The sequence below is a fragment of the Leptosomus discolor genome, unplaced genomic scaffold, assembly GCF_034619465.1.
Source record: "Leptosomus discolor isolate bLepDis1 unplaced genomic scaffold, bLepDis1.hap2 HAP2_SCAFFOLD_93, whole genome shotgun sequence".
In the NCBI taxonomy this organism is placed as follows: Eukaryota; Metazoa; Chordata; class Aves; order Leptosomiformes; family Leptosomidae; genus Leptosomus; species Leptosomus discolor.
The window spans coordinates 45815-61370 of record NW_028237874.1 but is presented as its reverse complement, the minus strand read 5'-3'; the positions used below and the strand labels follow the sequence as shown (position 1 = coordinate 61370).

At 56.1% G+C, this 15556-nt stretch overlaps 1 protein-coding gene across 6 annotated transcripts; it reads left to right on the top strand.

Annotated features, from left to right (window-relative positions):
* Window positions 1–1269: 1269 nt before the first annotated feature.
* Window positions 1270–12780, top strand: LOC147412547 (uncharacterized). Of its 6 annotated transcripts, none has more exons than XR_015184190.1 (7): window positions 1270–3191; window positions 4405–4696; window positions 4790–4899; window positions 8960–9031; window positions 11922–12088; window positions 12190–12395; window positions 12504–12780. XR_015184190.1 is itself a non-coding variant. In XM_086481261.1 (7 exons), the coding sequence occupies exons 4-7, from the start codon at window positions 10389–10391 to the stop codon at window positions 12268–12270; spliced, it is 327 nt and encodes a 108-aa protein (XP_086337387.1). In that variant the 5' UTR covers window positions 1270–3191; window positions 4405–4595; window positions 4790–4899; window positions 10352–10388; the 3' UTR covers window positions 12271–12780. The 6 variants fall into 6 exon arrangements, 5 of the variants coding, with proteins under 5 accessions (XP_086337387.1, XP_086337386.1, XP_086337389.1 ...); XM_086481261.1 differs by lacking the exon at window positions 8960–9031 and adding exons at window positions 10352–10432; window positions 11778–11812 and having other exon boundaries at window positions 4405–4595; window positions 12190–12780; XM_086481260.1 differs by lacking the exon at window positions 8960–9031 and adding exons at window positions 10352–10432; window positions 11778–11812 and having other exon boundaries at window positions 12190–12780.
* The last annotated feature ends 2776 nt before the right edge of the window (window positions 12781–15556 follow it).

Here is a 15556-nt window from a genome sequence, read left to right as displayed (position 1 = left end):
TGTGAGAGTAAATATCTAAGTCTATGCAATAAGTGTAAATAGAGAAGTCTAAGAATATATTCTATCTAAGTGTAAATAGAGATACATGTAAATATGTATGGGTCTAGACAGATATTCTATATTATAAGTGGAAGTAGATAATATATATAAACCACATATATTTAGGGAATATATATATATATATATGTGCGTGAATAGATAAATAAGCGTAAATGTCTATGAAGCTGCCCCTTCCCCCTTCTCCTTTTCCCCCTTTTCCCATCCTGATTTCGGGCTGATTTCCCCAAACGGGGACATTCCCATGCGGGGCTGTGCAGGCAGAGTAGGAGCTGCTGCCATGGTGCAAAAATACACCCAAACCCCTGATTCTGGGCCTGCAATGGGGAAAAAAAAACCCAACCAATTTTGGGGAAAAAGACCCTCAATTTAGGTCTTCCTGGAAAGCCAAATCCGCCTGGATTTGTGCAGCTGGAAAGTAAAAAAAAAAAAAAAAAATTTCATGCACAAAGTGGAAAGCAAGAACCACCAATTTTTATGTTGTAGAAAAGTGCCAAAAACCCCCCAAATTTAATATTTTGGAAAAGCAAAAAACCCCCACCCAGTTTTGGGAAAATTTGAGGTGAAATGCCAGGAGTTTGAGGGGCATCACTGGTTGTCATCTCAGCTGGGTTATCCGATGTGGTTATCCCTGGTGTAGGTCATCCCCACACATGTTCCCCCATGTATGTTTCTACCCAGACATGTCCGACCCTCCCCATGTCTGCCCCCCCCAACCACGCGAGGTTTTTTCCCTACGTGGTTTTTTTTCACTGTGACAAGCCCCCCACATCCCCTGCCCTCCTATCTTGTGCCTCCACTCCCCTTCTCTCCCCCCATATTCTGCACCTCCCCTGCCCCATAACCGCTCCTCCTCCAGACCCTCAGGGCACTACCTGCACCTCCCAATCCACCCATTGCCCCCTGCCCAAACTCTGACACCCCACCACCACCACTTCTCTGCACCTCACTCCCATCCCACTCTTCTTCCACCTGTGTTTTGGATTTGTGCCGAAAACATGTTGGTAACCCAGGGATGGATTCGTTACTGCTGAGCAGCACTTGCACAGTGCCAAGGGCTGTTCTGCCCCTCACGCGCCTGCCAGCAAGCAGGCTGGGGGTGTACGAGGAGTTGGGAGGGGGTACAGCTGGGACAGCTGACCCCAATTGACTTGAGGGATGTTCCAGACCATATGATGTCATGTTTGGTAATAAAACTAGGGGGGAGGTTTGCGGGGGGCGGACACTGCTTGGGAGTGGCCGGGCATTGGTCGGTTGGTGGTGAGCAATTGTTTTCATTTGTATCTCTTGTCTTTCTTGGGTTTTATTTTTTCTGGTGTGCTTTTGGGTTTTTTCCCTCTTCTTTTCCTTACAAGTTTTTCGGGTGGGTGGGGTCTGGTAATCGTTGTTTCTTTTTATTATTAAACTCTTTTTCTCTCGACCCACAAGTTCTCTCACTTTTGCCTTTCCACTTCCCTTCCCCCATCCTGCTGGGCTGGGGGGGAAGTGAGTGAGTGGTTGTGTGGTGCTTAGTTGCCAGCTGGGGATAAGTCATAACACAAGGTTAGTTGCAAGCCCTGCCTGGCTGATGCTTTAGGCTTTCTGTGTTATTCCTACCAGCTTGATAGGGCATCCTTGTTCTTCACTGTTGCTTTATAGTGCCTTTTGCACCATAAGCAGCAATACTCATGCTGTGCAAGCATAGCTGTCTCCCAACCTCTGGGAAGTAACTCTGCCAAAGGCAAAGAAGGAAACAGCCACAGCACAGTCTACAGGCAATTCTGCCTCTCGAGGCACCCAGTAGGCCCCTTTCTCTCACCTCTGACTCTGTCCAGCTTGACTGGACAGTTCGATTGTTGCAGAAACAGCTGCACCCTGTGACTCCTCAGGTTGTTAGCTTTGCTCTGTGTATGGGCTGCCGAGGTCATCGACTGCACAGGGGACAGGCAGTCTGCAGAGCTTTATGGCAAGTCATACCCTTGCCCTTTGGGCAGCAGCAGTTCTGCTGCTTCTACAGGCAGCCACTTTCTCAAGTGCATGGGTCTGGGGTGACAACAGGCTGCTGCACGTTCCAGTCGAACTAAGATGCTGTTCTGTGAGGACCTGGTGCAGGGAAAGTTGAGGTACATTCTGCACTGCCAATGGCTCTGCACAAGGAAACTGCTCTGGCTTTGGCAGAAAAAGGTGTTGGTCTTAGGCAGCCACGTATCACTGTGCTCAGCCATTTGGCAGGTGTCTTGCTTGTTCGAGTAGAAGCACATTTCTTGCCTTGCAGTCTTGAAGCAAAAACAATCAAGGTTTCAAGTTACAAAAGCCTTTCGACATCAAAGATAACAGCTAGATGTTTACCAGCACTGTATTTCGGCTATGTTGCTGATGGAAAATGGCTTGTAGGCCAGCAGATATTTAAAGGGGTCTTAATTAAAGCAAGCAAGTGTTGATGTGATTGTTTTAAGGATGAGAATTAGGCAGCCAAAGGAACTGAGCTGCTCACCCTACATAGTGGCAGAACAGCCCATCCAGCCTACCAAGTATTGTGTGTTTCAGGCAGCAAAGTGCTTGGTGGCAGAAGCGGCAAGAAGTGCGGAGATATGCTCCTGTACAGAGATACGCTCCTGTACAGAGCGAAGATGGAAACTGCAGGGCTCTATGGTCATCTGCCAAGGACTTGTAATGTACCAACATGCCTCTCTGCTTTCCCCGTTTCGTGTCTAATCACTTTGCGCGCTGGAGGACAGGATCATAAGTAACATTGTGTCTTTTATCTAAGGAAGTCTTGTGTGCATAGAGGATTAGGAGCACAGATTACTGATGGCACAGAGGTGAGGAAAGATGCAAACAACAAAGCCCCAGGATCGAATCGCTTATTTGCAGCTCAGCCACTTGGATCTGGTCTGCTCGGACATGCTGTTTCCTGCTAAACTTAGTTGCGGCTCTCACATAAAGCAGCTTTCAGTCTCTTCTCTCCTGCCTTCAGGATGCCGTTTGTGTTGCCTTATTTTTTTTTAAATCTCTTTCCAGCATGTGTTGACTTGCTGCTGTCACTCGCACAACCCTGATGCCACATGCAGACCGGTACAGCAATCCCTGGGCCTTAGTCCAGGGTTAAAAAAAAAGAACTGTTCCACGGGTTCCCTGGGCTGCTTCTCCATAAGGTAATTGGGTGGGGGCATGGAGAGAAACAACCAGCAGACTTACAAAGGAGTTAAATGCAAAAGGCTGAAATGCTTGAGCCACTCGCACACTTTTTGGTACAAGGCAATGAATATCACAGCCTGGGCTGGGAGTGGGAAAAGGGCAGAGAACTGTACCCGGAGTTGTTACTGCCTCTCGACGGCGTAAACCGGGACGAGAGACCTGTCGTCGCTCACCCTACTGAGGCTGAGGATCGCATCAGTGAGATGGTGCTGCCGCCCGGCGGCCAAAACTGGGTACTACAGCACGGGCGGAACGCATGCGCAGGAGAGGGGGTTGCCGTGCTCGCTGCAACCACCCAGCGGCCAAATTTCGGTACTGCAGCTTAGGAGCAGGGCATGCGCACTGGCGCCTCGTGCCTCCACGTTGCCGCCCGCCGGTAACGGCCATGCGATGCCGCGGGGCGGTGCCCGGCGCTGGCCGCTGCCTCCCGGTCGGGTCGCGCCGCTGCCGGCCCAGGGGCGCGGGGCCGGCGGGCGCTCGGCGCGCAGCGCGCGGGGCTGCAGCGCCGGTGCTGCCCCGGGCACGCGCCGCCCGGCGGTCGCTGCTGCTGCCGCCGCGTGGCCGAAGCGCGGTCCTGCAGCGCGGCGGTCGCGCGCCAGCTGTGGCCCCTACAGCGCGCCGTCGGCGGCTGGCGCATGCGCGGAGCAGCATGGCGGCGGGTGAGATCTGAGGCCGGCGGTGAGGCGAGCGAGCCCCTTCGGCGGGTGCGGGGGTCTCTGCTGGCCGCTGAGGGGGGGGCGGCGGGACGGGAAGCCTCCAAGCCCGTGCTGCGGCGGGCTGCCGGTCTGCTCGGGGCGAGCCGGGTCAAGGCAGCCCCGGGGAGCTCCCGGGAGCTGGTGGGAGGGAAGAGGGGAAGGAGGCCGACGCCCCTCCAGGCGCAGGCACCGGGCGCCTCTCCGACTCCACAGAGCTCCCCCGGCCCCGCTCGCCCCGCGCAGCTGCCCCCAGCTCCAGCACCTCCCCTGCAGCCTGTCTCGCAGCCCCAGGTCACCCTGTTGTGATGGCAGCAAGCTGGCCCTCGAATGCACTTGATTCTGCGTTAAAGTGGGTGCCATTAGCTGCAGTGCAGGGAAAAAGCAGCATCTCCAGAAGCTGCTGTGGAAGGAGGCGATTTGGCCAGGGGTGATCTACGGTCAATAATGGTCACTGCTTCTTCTTTCTGTCTCCCAGAGGCTGCACTGAGGGCACAATTGTCCCTTCCTTCCCTGGGGATGCTGTTGTCTGCACCTGCCTCAGGCTTGCCTGGGTTGTCTCTGCCTGGCCTCGCTCTTGTCACGGCAAAAGGGGTTGGGCAGAGTGCTTGCTGGCTGTGGGCAGCGGACAGGAGCTGCTGCGGCTGAAGCTGGAGAGGCCAGAGAAAGGTAAAGAAGAAGAAATTGAAGGCCGGCCGGCAGCTGCCTCCTGCTGCAGGCAACACCGAGCCTGCCAGTGTGCACTGGAGGGTCCATGTGCGTAACCCAAGGTGCGGTACGGCCGTGTGACGCACGAGCGAGCGAGGCTACATGTCTAGGAAGCCTTGTCTCGCAAGAGTTGAGACAGCCATGTAATCTTTTAGGTGGAGAACCACCATGTGACCGGAGCTACAGGAGAGGAAGGGAGGAGAGGAAGAGAAGGAAACGTCTGAACGATCAAATTCTCCCAGCAGCACTGAGAGCAAGAGATGCGGTGAGTCCTGGGCCCTTGGGGCCCCATCGCCCCACTTGTGTGTCCCTGTGATCCCTGCCCCCCCCCCCCCCCCCAGCCCCTGTACCCGCTCTCTCCATCTCCCTCTGAGCAGCTCCCTGTCTTCATCTTTTAGGTCCTCCCTCTCTCCGCTGTGCAGCCGGTGGCTATTTATTCTTTCTTCGTCTCTGTCCAGCTCCCAGACACTGTTTGCACTCCACCCTCTCGGTCCTGTAGCCAGTCGGTATTTTTGCTGTCTCTGGCTCTGTCTGTCCGGCTCGCTGTCCCTGTTGGTCGAGGTCTTCCTTCTCGGCTCTGTAGCACACTGCCAGTCTGTTTCATTCTCCATCTCTCTTTACCCTGCTCCTTGTTTTGAATTCCTCCTTCTCTGTCCTGTCCCCTGTTAGTATTTTTTCCTTTCTCCATCTCGCCTGTCTTGTTCCCTGTCCCTATTTTTCTAAGTCTTCCCTCTCGCCTGTTGCTATGTCTGTCTTTTGCTGTCTCGGTTTGTTCGGCCCCCTGTCCCTCTTTCTTCCTTCCTTCCTCTGTGCTGTGTCCCTTGTCGCTTCTTTCCTTTCCCCCTCGCTCTCTGTCCATCACATGATCTCTGTTCTCAAACTCTCCTTCTCTGCCCAGTAGCCCGATGCAGTTTTGTCGGGTTTTTTTTTGGTTTTTTTTTAAGCTTTCTCGGTCTCTCTCTGTCCAGCTCCTGGTCTCTAGGTTTCAGTTCCCCCCTCTCTCTGGAAGCCTGTCAGGACTTTTCTCTGTCTGGCTCTCTGTCCCTGTTGTTTAATTCCTTCCTCTGTGCTCTCTTAGGCCTCACCATTTTTATTTGCTCAGTCTCTCTCGGTCCAGCACAAGATCTGGGTTTTTTTAAATTCCTCCCTCTCTGCCCTGCAGCCTGTCACTTTCGAAGTTTGCGTCGCAATTTCATTCCTTTTGCTGTCTTGCCCTGTCCGGCTCCCTGCCGGGATTTTTCAATTCCTCCCTGTCTGTCTCGCAGCCCATCCTTGCTTTCTCGTTCTCTGTGTCTCTGTCCCTGTCTTTACCCACTTTAAAAAATGCCTTCCTCTCTGCCTCGTACGCATTGTTCTTGAAACTTCCATTTCCTGATGTCTCTCTGTAGGTTGCTCCTGATCCCAGATGTTTATTTCTTCCCTCTCTGTCCTGTGGCCTGTTGCGATTTGGTGTTTCTGCATCTCTCCTGTTCCCGGCTCTCGGTCCCCATTTTTCAGTTTCTTCCTCCTGGCCCTGTAGCCCAGTGCTGTTGTCTGTCTGTCCTCCTCTCTCTCTGGCCGGTTCCCTCTCCCCACATATGTGATTCCTCCCTCTGCCCTGTGGCCCGTCGCTGTTTTTCCATTCTCTGTCCCGCTCCTTTTCCCGAGTCTTCAGTTGCTCCCTCTCTGTCCTGTAGCCCATCGAGGGGCTTGTTTCTTTCTCCATCGCTCCCCGTCCGGCTCCCTGCCCCACCTTTTTAATCCTTCCCTTGCTGCCGTGGGGCGGCTCCCTGCTATCTTCCCTTTCTTCATATCTCTCTCTGGATGGCTCCCGCTTCCCTGTTTTTCAGTTTCTTCCTTCTGGGCCCTGTAGCCTGTGGTGATTGTGCTGCCTTCTCCTTCTCTCTGGATCTGGATCCCATTTTTTTAATTCCTCCTGCTTCTCCCTGTAGCCTGTCTTTCTGTCCGCCCCCTCCCCCTTTATCTGTCTCCCCACCCCACCTCTGGCCCCCTGTCCCTGTGTTTTAATTCTTCCCTCTCTGCCCTCCAGCTGTTGCTGTGCTTCCTGTGTGTGTCACACTGGGTCCGGCCCCTCATCTCTGTCTTTTCATTCCTCCCTGGAGCTTGTCGCTGCCATTTTCTTTTGCTGTTTCTCTCTCTGGCTCCAGATCCTCGCATCTTCCCCCCGCCCCGCCTCGTTGCTCCTGGCTGTTTTTTCTGTCTCGATCTCTCTGTGCCTGGCTCTGGCTCCCTGTTTTTTCACTCCTCCCTCTCTGTCCTGTAGCCCATCGGCACATTTTCTTTCTTTGGGCTCTCTTTGGCCGTTTCCCTGTCCCTGTTGTTCAGTTTCTTCCTTCTAAGCCCTGTAGCGTGCCGTGATTCTTTTTCTTTCTCCCCCTCTCCCAGCTCCCAGTCCCTCCCTTTTAATTCCTCCCTCTCTGTCCTGTTGCCTGTCAGGTGTCCTGTGTCCTGGAGTCCCCTGCCTTCTACCCCCAGCCCCTTCTCACTTTCGCACTTCCTGTCCGTGTTTTTTGATTCCTCCTCCTTTGCTGTGTGGCCTGTCGCTTTTCTCTTTTCTCCATCTGTATGTCTGTCTCAGTGCCCCCATTTTTTAATTCTTACTCTCTGCCCTCTACCCCACCCCTATTTTTGCCTTTCTTCATCCCTCTGTATCCAGCTCCCTGTCCCTATTGATTATTTTCTCCCTCTTACTCCTGCACCCGCTGCTATTCTCTGCTGTCGCCATCCCTCTCTATTCAACTCCCTGTCCCCAGATTTTAATTCCTCCTTCTGCCCCTCCGTAGCCTGTCTGGATTTTCCCCCTGCTCTCTGTCTGGCTCCCTCTCTCTGCCTTTTCATTCCACGGTCTCTGTCCCGTAGCCCCAAGCTATTTGTCTGTGTTTCTCAGTTTCTTCTGTCTGGCTCCCTGCTGCTGGTTTTTATTTCCTCCCTATTTGTCTCATAGCCTATCGCTGTTTCGTGGGGTTTTTTTTTCTGCTCTTTGTCCAGGTCCAGCTCCCAGTCCCTGTTCTTGAATTCCTCTTCCCTGTAGCGTGCTGCTATTTTTTTCTGTTCTCGATCACGCTCTGTCTGGTCCCCTGTCCCTGTTGGTCAATTTTTCCTTCTCTGCCCTGCAGCCCATGCAGTCTTATACTTTTTTCCGTCTCTCTCTGGCCGGAGCTCTGTTGCTGCTCATGAGTTCCTCCCTCTCTGCCCTGTAGCCTGTTGCTTTTGTCCTTTCTCCATCTCGCTTTCTCTGGCTCCCTGATGACGCTATTTTAATATTCCCTTCCTTCTTTTTGTATGCATCGCTATACTTTTTGCTCTCCATCTTTTTTTTTTTTTTTCTGGCTCCCCGTCCCTATTTCTTAATTCTTCCACCTGTAGTGTGTAGCTCTGTGGTTTGTACCATGTTGTTGTTCCCCCCACCCCCGCCCCTTCCCTCCATCGTTGGCTGTCTTGGCTCCCTGTCCCTGTTGTTTCATCCTCCCTCTCTGCCTTGTTCTTTGTTGTCTTTCTCCATGTGTCTCGGTCCAGCTTCCTGCCCCTGTTCTTCTTTCCTTCCTCTCTGTCGTGCTGCCCGTCGCAGGTTTTTCCTGCATCTCCATCCTCCTTTGTCGGTCTCTGCCCTGCTCCCTTCTCCCTCTATCTGCTGCCTCTCTTCTTCTCTCCCTGCTGCTTCTTTCTCCACCTGTCGGGCTCCCTGTCCCTGTCCTTCGCTCGCCATCCTGTTCCCTGCCTCAGGTGCTCTCGCTGCACCCGCTACCTGCATGACTGAAGAAACGTTCACCGTCTCCTTTGCCCTCCCGGCTGCGTTTGCAGTCCCTTCACAGCAGGTGAGGGGCTGTGAGGGAGCCCAGGGGAGGAGGTGCTGCACTGCAGGGGTCGAGTGATGGCCCCCTGTTTCTGCGGCATGGCTCAGCCCTCGCCACAGCCGCCACACGAGCTGTGGGCTCGTTGCCAGGGCTGCGCGGCTGCCTGCGGGCGTCCAGCTCGGGCGCCATGCTCAGCGCTGCATCCGGCGAGCAGCAGGCCGTCCTGCTGGTGGGCGCCGCCGGTAACGGCCGCGCGATGCTGCAGGGCCTGTGGGATGGGGCCACCGTGCCCGCTGCCACCTCCCCGTGAGGAAAGGCCGCTGCTGCCCTCTGGGCACAGGGCTGGTGGGCACGCTCTTTTCACCCGCCCGGCTCCCTGACCGTGTTTTCCTTGCACCATGTCCCTGCAGGACTCTGTGTCCTTTCTTTATCTGTGTCTCCCCCTCTCTGTTCTTTTCCCGGTACCTCTTTTTCTCTGCTCCTTGGTTCCTCTCCCTCACCTTATTTTTCTCTTTCTGTTCTTCTGCCCAGCTCCCCATGGCTGTGTTTTCATTCTCCGTACCCACTGCCCCAGTGTGGACTGCCAAGCGGTCCCAGGGAAGGGTGAGTGGACGGGCTCTGAGCCCCAGAGCAGGCGTGTTCCTGGCACTTAGATGCGTTTGCAAATAAACCCTCGCTCTGTCTCCTTTGTACTCGCTGAGCGGCAGTCAGAGAGTCCAGGGGAGCAGGTACACAGCGGGGGTAAGGGGCCATGGCTGCAGCTGCGGGCTGGGGCCGGAGGAGCCCCGGAGGGAGCCAGCGAGGCTGATGGCGATGGCCGCTCTGTGTCACGGGGCCGCAGCCCCAGGGGATGGTGCTGCTAGGGCACGCCTGCCCGAGAGTGCCGACAGCAGACGTCGGGCCCTGTCAGGGCAGCTCCCAGGGGTTTTGTGAGCTAGTGGAGAGGATGGAGGAAGAGGGGCAGATGGCTGCCTCCGGGCACCTGGAGGCCTTCCCACCCCCTGGAAAAGTGCTCCAGCCTGCGCGCCCCATGCAGCTGACCACAGCTCCAGCACCTGTCCCGTAGCCCCCGACCACCCCAGACCGTGCCCTCGCGGCAGCAAGCTGACCCGCGAACGTGCTTTATTGCCCCATAAGCGCGGGTGCCATTAGCATTGGACTGGGGCAGGAGGGGGCGTCCCCAGGAGCTCCTGCAGAAGGAGGGGTTCCTGCCTGGGGAAAGGGGTGGTCGTTGCTGTGGACAACAGTTGGCTGTTCTTTATGTCTCCCGGGGCAGCGCTGAGGACTCGGTTGCCAGTTCCTCCTCGGGAATGTTGCTGACTGCATTTGGCTCAGGTTTGTGTCCTTGTTCTCCCAGCTAAAGTGGTTCCGTTAGTTTAATTCCCTGCCCGGTCACGTTGCTGGTGCCGCAGATGCAGTAGAAGAGCAGGTGTCGTCCTTTGCGGTACGGGTCCCTGTCTTTGCTCAGTGCTTTGTACCCCATAACACGGAGGCAGGTGAGGAAACTCCCCGCTGCTCCTCTGGCCGCCCTTGTGTCTGCTGGGGGTCGCCCCAGCCCCTTTTGCGGGGGATTGCAGGAAGGGCGGTGAGCAGGGCCCCGGGTGTACGAGCCCTGGCCTCTGCACAGGGAGCCCGTTCTGCTCCGGGGCTGCTGCGGTGCGGGCGCTCCGCTGGTCCGGTTGCTGGCGGCAGCTCTTGGAGCCAGCTGGGCTGCACGGGCATCAGGGGTTTGGTCACGGCGAGAAGCGGAGGCGTCGGTGTGAGGGAAGAGTTTCGAGACCAGCTGAGGTTTGGCTGTAGGCATAGTAGGAAGTACCCTTGTATGCAGTTGTTTTTGTTGTTTCTGGCTGGCGGTTTTCCGCTGAGGGTTTGGGGGTGGCAAAATGGTTTAATAGCCTGCCTTTTTTTTTTTTTAAATTTTAGATGCATTGCGTTTTTCTGGAATTCCTGACTATGGGAGATGGAACCTTGGTTTTTTTCCCCACCATTTTTACTGCATGCTGTGTAAGTTGCTGATGTCTTGATCTACGCTGTTTTTTCTCTCTTAATAGGACGGATGATGAGATTGTCCAGCAGGGGTTAGGGTGAGCATCTTGTACTCGCCTGTATACGGAGCTTGAGCGTTTCTCGAGAAGGCATCTTCCCCAGAACTTCTCAGAGAAGAGGGTCTGTGTTCTTTGTGCTGGTAACAGTCTCCAGCCGGGGTCTGTCTTCTGTCGTAGGCCTGGGCACGCGAGCCTTCCCGTTACTCCGTTTCTGAATTTTTCATGACGCGCCCAATGAGACGTGTCGTAGTGCCGGTCACGGCAGTTACGTTTCCATGTTGTTTTTCACCTGTTGTGTGTTTAGCACCGGTTTCTGTAAGGTTGTAAGGTGCCTGTGTTAGATCTTTCAGCTGCCATGGTTTTTCTGTCAGCCGACTGCCGCTGTGATTCCTCGAGGGGTTTAGTGGTAAAGAGGCGGTCGGTGGTGCTTGTTCCGTGTGCGCTATACTGCACATTAATGGGATCTCGATGCTCCGGCGGTTTATTCTTTTGCGGTAGGCGGGCGCATCGGTAGCCGCACCGAGGGTCTCGTGCTCCTCGACTCACCGGTGTACCGCCGACCGAGCGCTCCCCATCTCGTGCGAGAAGCTCCACACGCAGATCTGTCCAGCACGTCTCGTGTCCGAGAAGGTGACGGGTGGTCCAGGATGCGCTGGGGTATCCGCTGTCGAGCGGTCTGTTCTCACGGAGCCCTCTTCTGGGACGACGACTTCTCTGCATCCTGTGGATGTTGGGTCTTGGGGTCCAGCTTCTCATGCATCCACCGTTGCAGTTGTGGCCGCGGCCGTATCTTTTCGTCAGAGGCCGCGGCGTTTGACTTCCGGGGTGGAAGGTGTTAAGGGTCGTACGCTTAGGGCCAGGTGTTGCTTTGGCTTTGGTTTTCTGTGATGGCTGGCCGGCTGTTCTTGGAGTCTAGAGGGTATTCCTACATGGAAAGGAGATCTCCGGAACCGTTAAGCTGTTGCTCCGCATCCGGGTGACTTGTTCGATGCCGTTTTCAGATGCAGTGAGACGAGTCGTGCGCCAAAGGGTTAGAGGAGGGGCAGGGGAGCGGCCCTAAGAAGGTGGGTCGGCGCGCGGTGTTGGCGGGCAGATGCGGCCGATGGCTGTGTGAGCAGCTGACAGGTCTTGGTAGGTTTGTTGTATTGCAAAGGCGCGAAGCAGTGAGCGAAGCGGGGTATCGGCACTGCGGGTCGCTGGGGCGAGGCGAGCTGGGACTGGTGGGCTGCAGCAGCGCAGTTACTTTTCAGGCGTTGTGTTGTTCGTGAAGTTTATAAGCATCCCTTATTGGTTGTGTTTTACAGGTGGTACCCGAGCCTCAACGCGGCAGCTGGCAGAGGTAGGGTGGTGGGCGGCCGAAGTAGAGGAGTAGGAGAGGGGAATGGGCACGGGCAGGCTGTGGTTTCGGGCGGTATCTCAGCACGTGCCTTTTGTTTTGGCTTTCGCAGGTCACGCACGTAGCCTCGGAGGGGCGAAGCTGCGCACCGACCAGCGGCCTGAGGAGGCGAGGCAGTTGTCAGCCGGGCTGGCGTCCGAGAGTGGAGCGTCCTGCGGCAGCTCGGTCAAGCGTTTCTGTGCGGTTGTGCAGGTGTTACGCAGCTGCCTTTGGAGTTGGGTGAGCTTTTGAGGTGGTGAGCTAAGGAGCAGCAAGGAGGAGCGTGGGGCTGGTGATTTCTCCCAAGTGTGACGGTATTTCTCTGTCTGTTGCTACCTTAGGTGCCGCAAGCGATGACAGCTGCAGCGTCCAACACGGGAATCTGTGCGGAGCAGTTGAGCGGAAGACCACGTTCCTTTTGAGGAGGAGGGTGTTTCGAGGAGGTCTGTGGTGACCCGTGTGACAACTACCGCTGTCAGTGGTGTGTGTGTTTTTTTTTTTTTCTGTAGGCGATGAGGAGGAACGTGGCAACTGCAGGAGTAATCAGGTTAGTTGATGTGGTTTCTGCTGAGGATGGACGCGGATCCCCAGCCCTCTGGAAGCGAAGCTGAGGGACCAGAGACCGTTGTCCTGCAGTGCGTAACTTTGATTTCAGTTGGAAAAGGGATTTTCCCGGAATGGAAATCTTTCTCCTTCAAAGAAATTGCGTTGTACGAATTGCCTGTCGGACTCTGTGTGCTTGGCTGTAGAAGTCATGAGCAGTGAGACTTTTTGCCCTCTTTTGAAAAACAAAACAACAGCAAAGTCAATTTGTTTCCGAAGACTGAAGCACAGCAGGTGTTCCAAAAGTGGATGGCGTCGCTGGTCTTTACATTCTCGGTTGCAACGGTCGAGATACGATTAAAAAGTGTTCCTCTGCGTGCTTTGGTACAGCCAGAAGCCTTAGCGCATCTGCCAGTCCTGTTCGGTGGCCTCACCTGTTGCAGCCCTGGGGATTTGAATTTTTTTTTTTTTTTTTCTTTTTAATGAGTAAAACCATGTGGGGGATGTATTATTTCACTGATCTTTTCCTATCATATATGAAACTCTAGAGAAAGTTAAAATTGTATAATTGGCAGAACGACTAACGCGGTTTAAACTCGCTGCCAAATCAGTACAGCATGTAATTTATGAGGTGTACTTAAGCGGTCAGGGGTTTCTCTAACTCTTTCCAAGCCAGAGGCAGCTGCATGTTACTGAGTTTCTTCCCTGTGTTCTGACAGAGCGCTCTGAAGTACTTGGTTTCTAATCATGTGACATGATAGAACAAGGTGGGGCAGGAGCAGAGTCAAATAACAACTGTGTATTTTGGAGACAGGTGTAAGCATAGATCTAGATGGGGGTGTACAGCCTTGTCCTGCAGCAGCGCTCTAAGGAAGGGCATCAAACATGAGCAAGAGCAGTTGCTTTTCTGCTAAGAATGGGTTGGAAATCGTATCTGTGTGTCTTTCTATGGAGTGTTAAGTATTCAAATCACTCTGGTTTGTAGAGGATGCGTCTGTATTTCGGGCTGGTCTCCTTCAGTTCGACTGCTCTCCTGTCCCTCGTTCTATTGAATTCCTCTCCTTGCTTCTGTGTTGTTCTTCTAATGTGCTGAACTATGGCTGGGGCCTTTTGTTTCCCGATGTCTTGCTGTGAGTGTCCGGTGCTGTGCAGCAGCTCCCCCCCAACCCCCCCCCCCTCAGGTTTGCCTGCCGATTGCTCAGCGCTCTCGCCCCGCAGGGCCAGCTCTGTCTCTGTCCAAGGGCTGCCCCGCAGGCACAGCAGCCACGGCTGTCCGGTGGGGAAAGGGGCAGTTGTTGCTCTGGGGAGCCCATCTGGGCGTGGTCCGGGACGGGGAACGTGGCAGAGCCGAGTGCGAGCAAGAGCCACGGCACCGTCCTTTGGCAGACGCCCCCCACCCCTCTGCTGTGCGGCAGCCGGCGTCGATGATCTGGCGGGGGGGCAGGCATCGAGCGTGGATTCTGTCTCGTGGGCTGTGGCAGGTGAGTGCTCGTCTGTGGGTTATGCCGGGGAGAGCCGTTGGTGTCGGTCATCCCCCACCCCTCTCCGGGTCCCCCTGTACCCCCAGTGTCAGAGAAAGACGCAGGTGCCGCTGCGCCGCTGTGACCCCACGGGGGTGCTGCGTGAAACGGCGCTTTGTGCTGCCTCCGCGTGGGTAGCCGAGGTACTGCAGGCGGGGGTACGCGCATGCGCGCTGGCGGCCCCTTGCGGCGCTCTCTACTACCACGATTTGACTAGGGTTGGGTACTGGGGCGTGGTACACGCGCGTGTGTGGTGACACCGATTTGTGGCTCTCCGCTGCCACCCTGTGACCGAAAAGCGGTACTGCAGCCCCGAAGGCGCTGCCGCGCTCCCTGCTGCCACGCTCCCTGCTGCCACCCTGTGACCGGAAAGTGGTACTGCAGCCGGGAAGCCGCGCATGCGCTATGGCAGAGCGTTGCCGCACTCTCTGCTGCCACCGTGTGAGCAAAGATCGGTACTGCAGCCGGGAAGCCGCGCATGTGCTTTGGCGGCGCGTTGCCGCGCTCCGTGCTGCCACCCGCGCATGCGCCATGGCGGCGCGTTGCCGCGCTCTCTGCTGCCACCGTGTGGTCAAAGGTCCGTACTGCAGCCGGAAAGCCGCGCATGCGCTTTGGCGGCGCGTTGCCGCGCTCTCTGCTGCCACCGTGAGAGCAAAGGTCCGTACTGCAGCCGGGAAGCCGCGCATGCGCTTTGGCGGCGCGTTGCCGCGCTCTCTGCTGCCACCGTGTGAGCAAAGATCGGTACTGCAGCCGAGAAGCCGCGCATGCGCTTTGGCGGCGCGTTGCCGCGCTCTCTGCTGCCACCGTGTGAGCAAAGGTCCGTACTGCAGCCGGGAAGCCGCGCATGCGCTTTGGCGGCGCGATGCCGCGCTCCCTGCTGCCACACTGTGACCAAAAACCTGTATTGCAGCCCCGGCGGCGCTGCCGCGCTCTCTGCTGCCACCCTGTGAGCGAACAGCAGTACTGCGACACCGAAGGCACTTTTCGCGCTCTCTGCTGTCACCCTGTGACCGAAAAGCGGTACGTACTGCAGCCACGAGGGCGCTGCCGCGCTCCGTACTGCCACCCTGTGACTGAAAAGCGGTACTGCAACCCTGAAAGCACTTTTCGCGCTCTCTGCTGTCACCTTGTGACCAAAAAGCGGTACTGCAGCACCGACGGCACGCTGTCGCGCTCTCTGCTGCCGCGTTCTCTGCTACCACCCTGTGACCGAAACGTAGTACTGCAGCCCCGAAGGCTCTTTCCGCGCTCCCTGCTGCCACCCGGTGATCAAAATCGGTACTACAGCCCTGGCGGCGCTGCCGCGCACCCTGCTGCCACCCTGTGATTGAAAAGCGGTACTGCAGCCCCGAAGGCGCTGCCGCGCTCCCTGCTGCCACCCTGTGACCGAAAGTCGGTACTGCAGGCCCAGCGGAGCTTTCAGCGCTCCCTGCTGCTACCCTATGACCAAAAAGCGGTTATGCAGCCCCGGCGGCGCTGACGCGCACCCTGCTGCCACCCTGTGACCAAAAGACGGTACTGCAGCTCCGGGTGCGCGCTGCCGCGCTCTCTCCTGCTACCGCCTACAATGACTGGGCTACGCACCGGACGCTCTCACCTTTGTGCCTCGCGGCGGCCCCTTCCCCAGGGGATGTTTGGAAAGGGA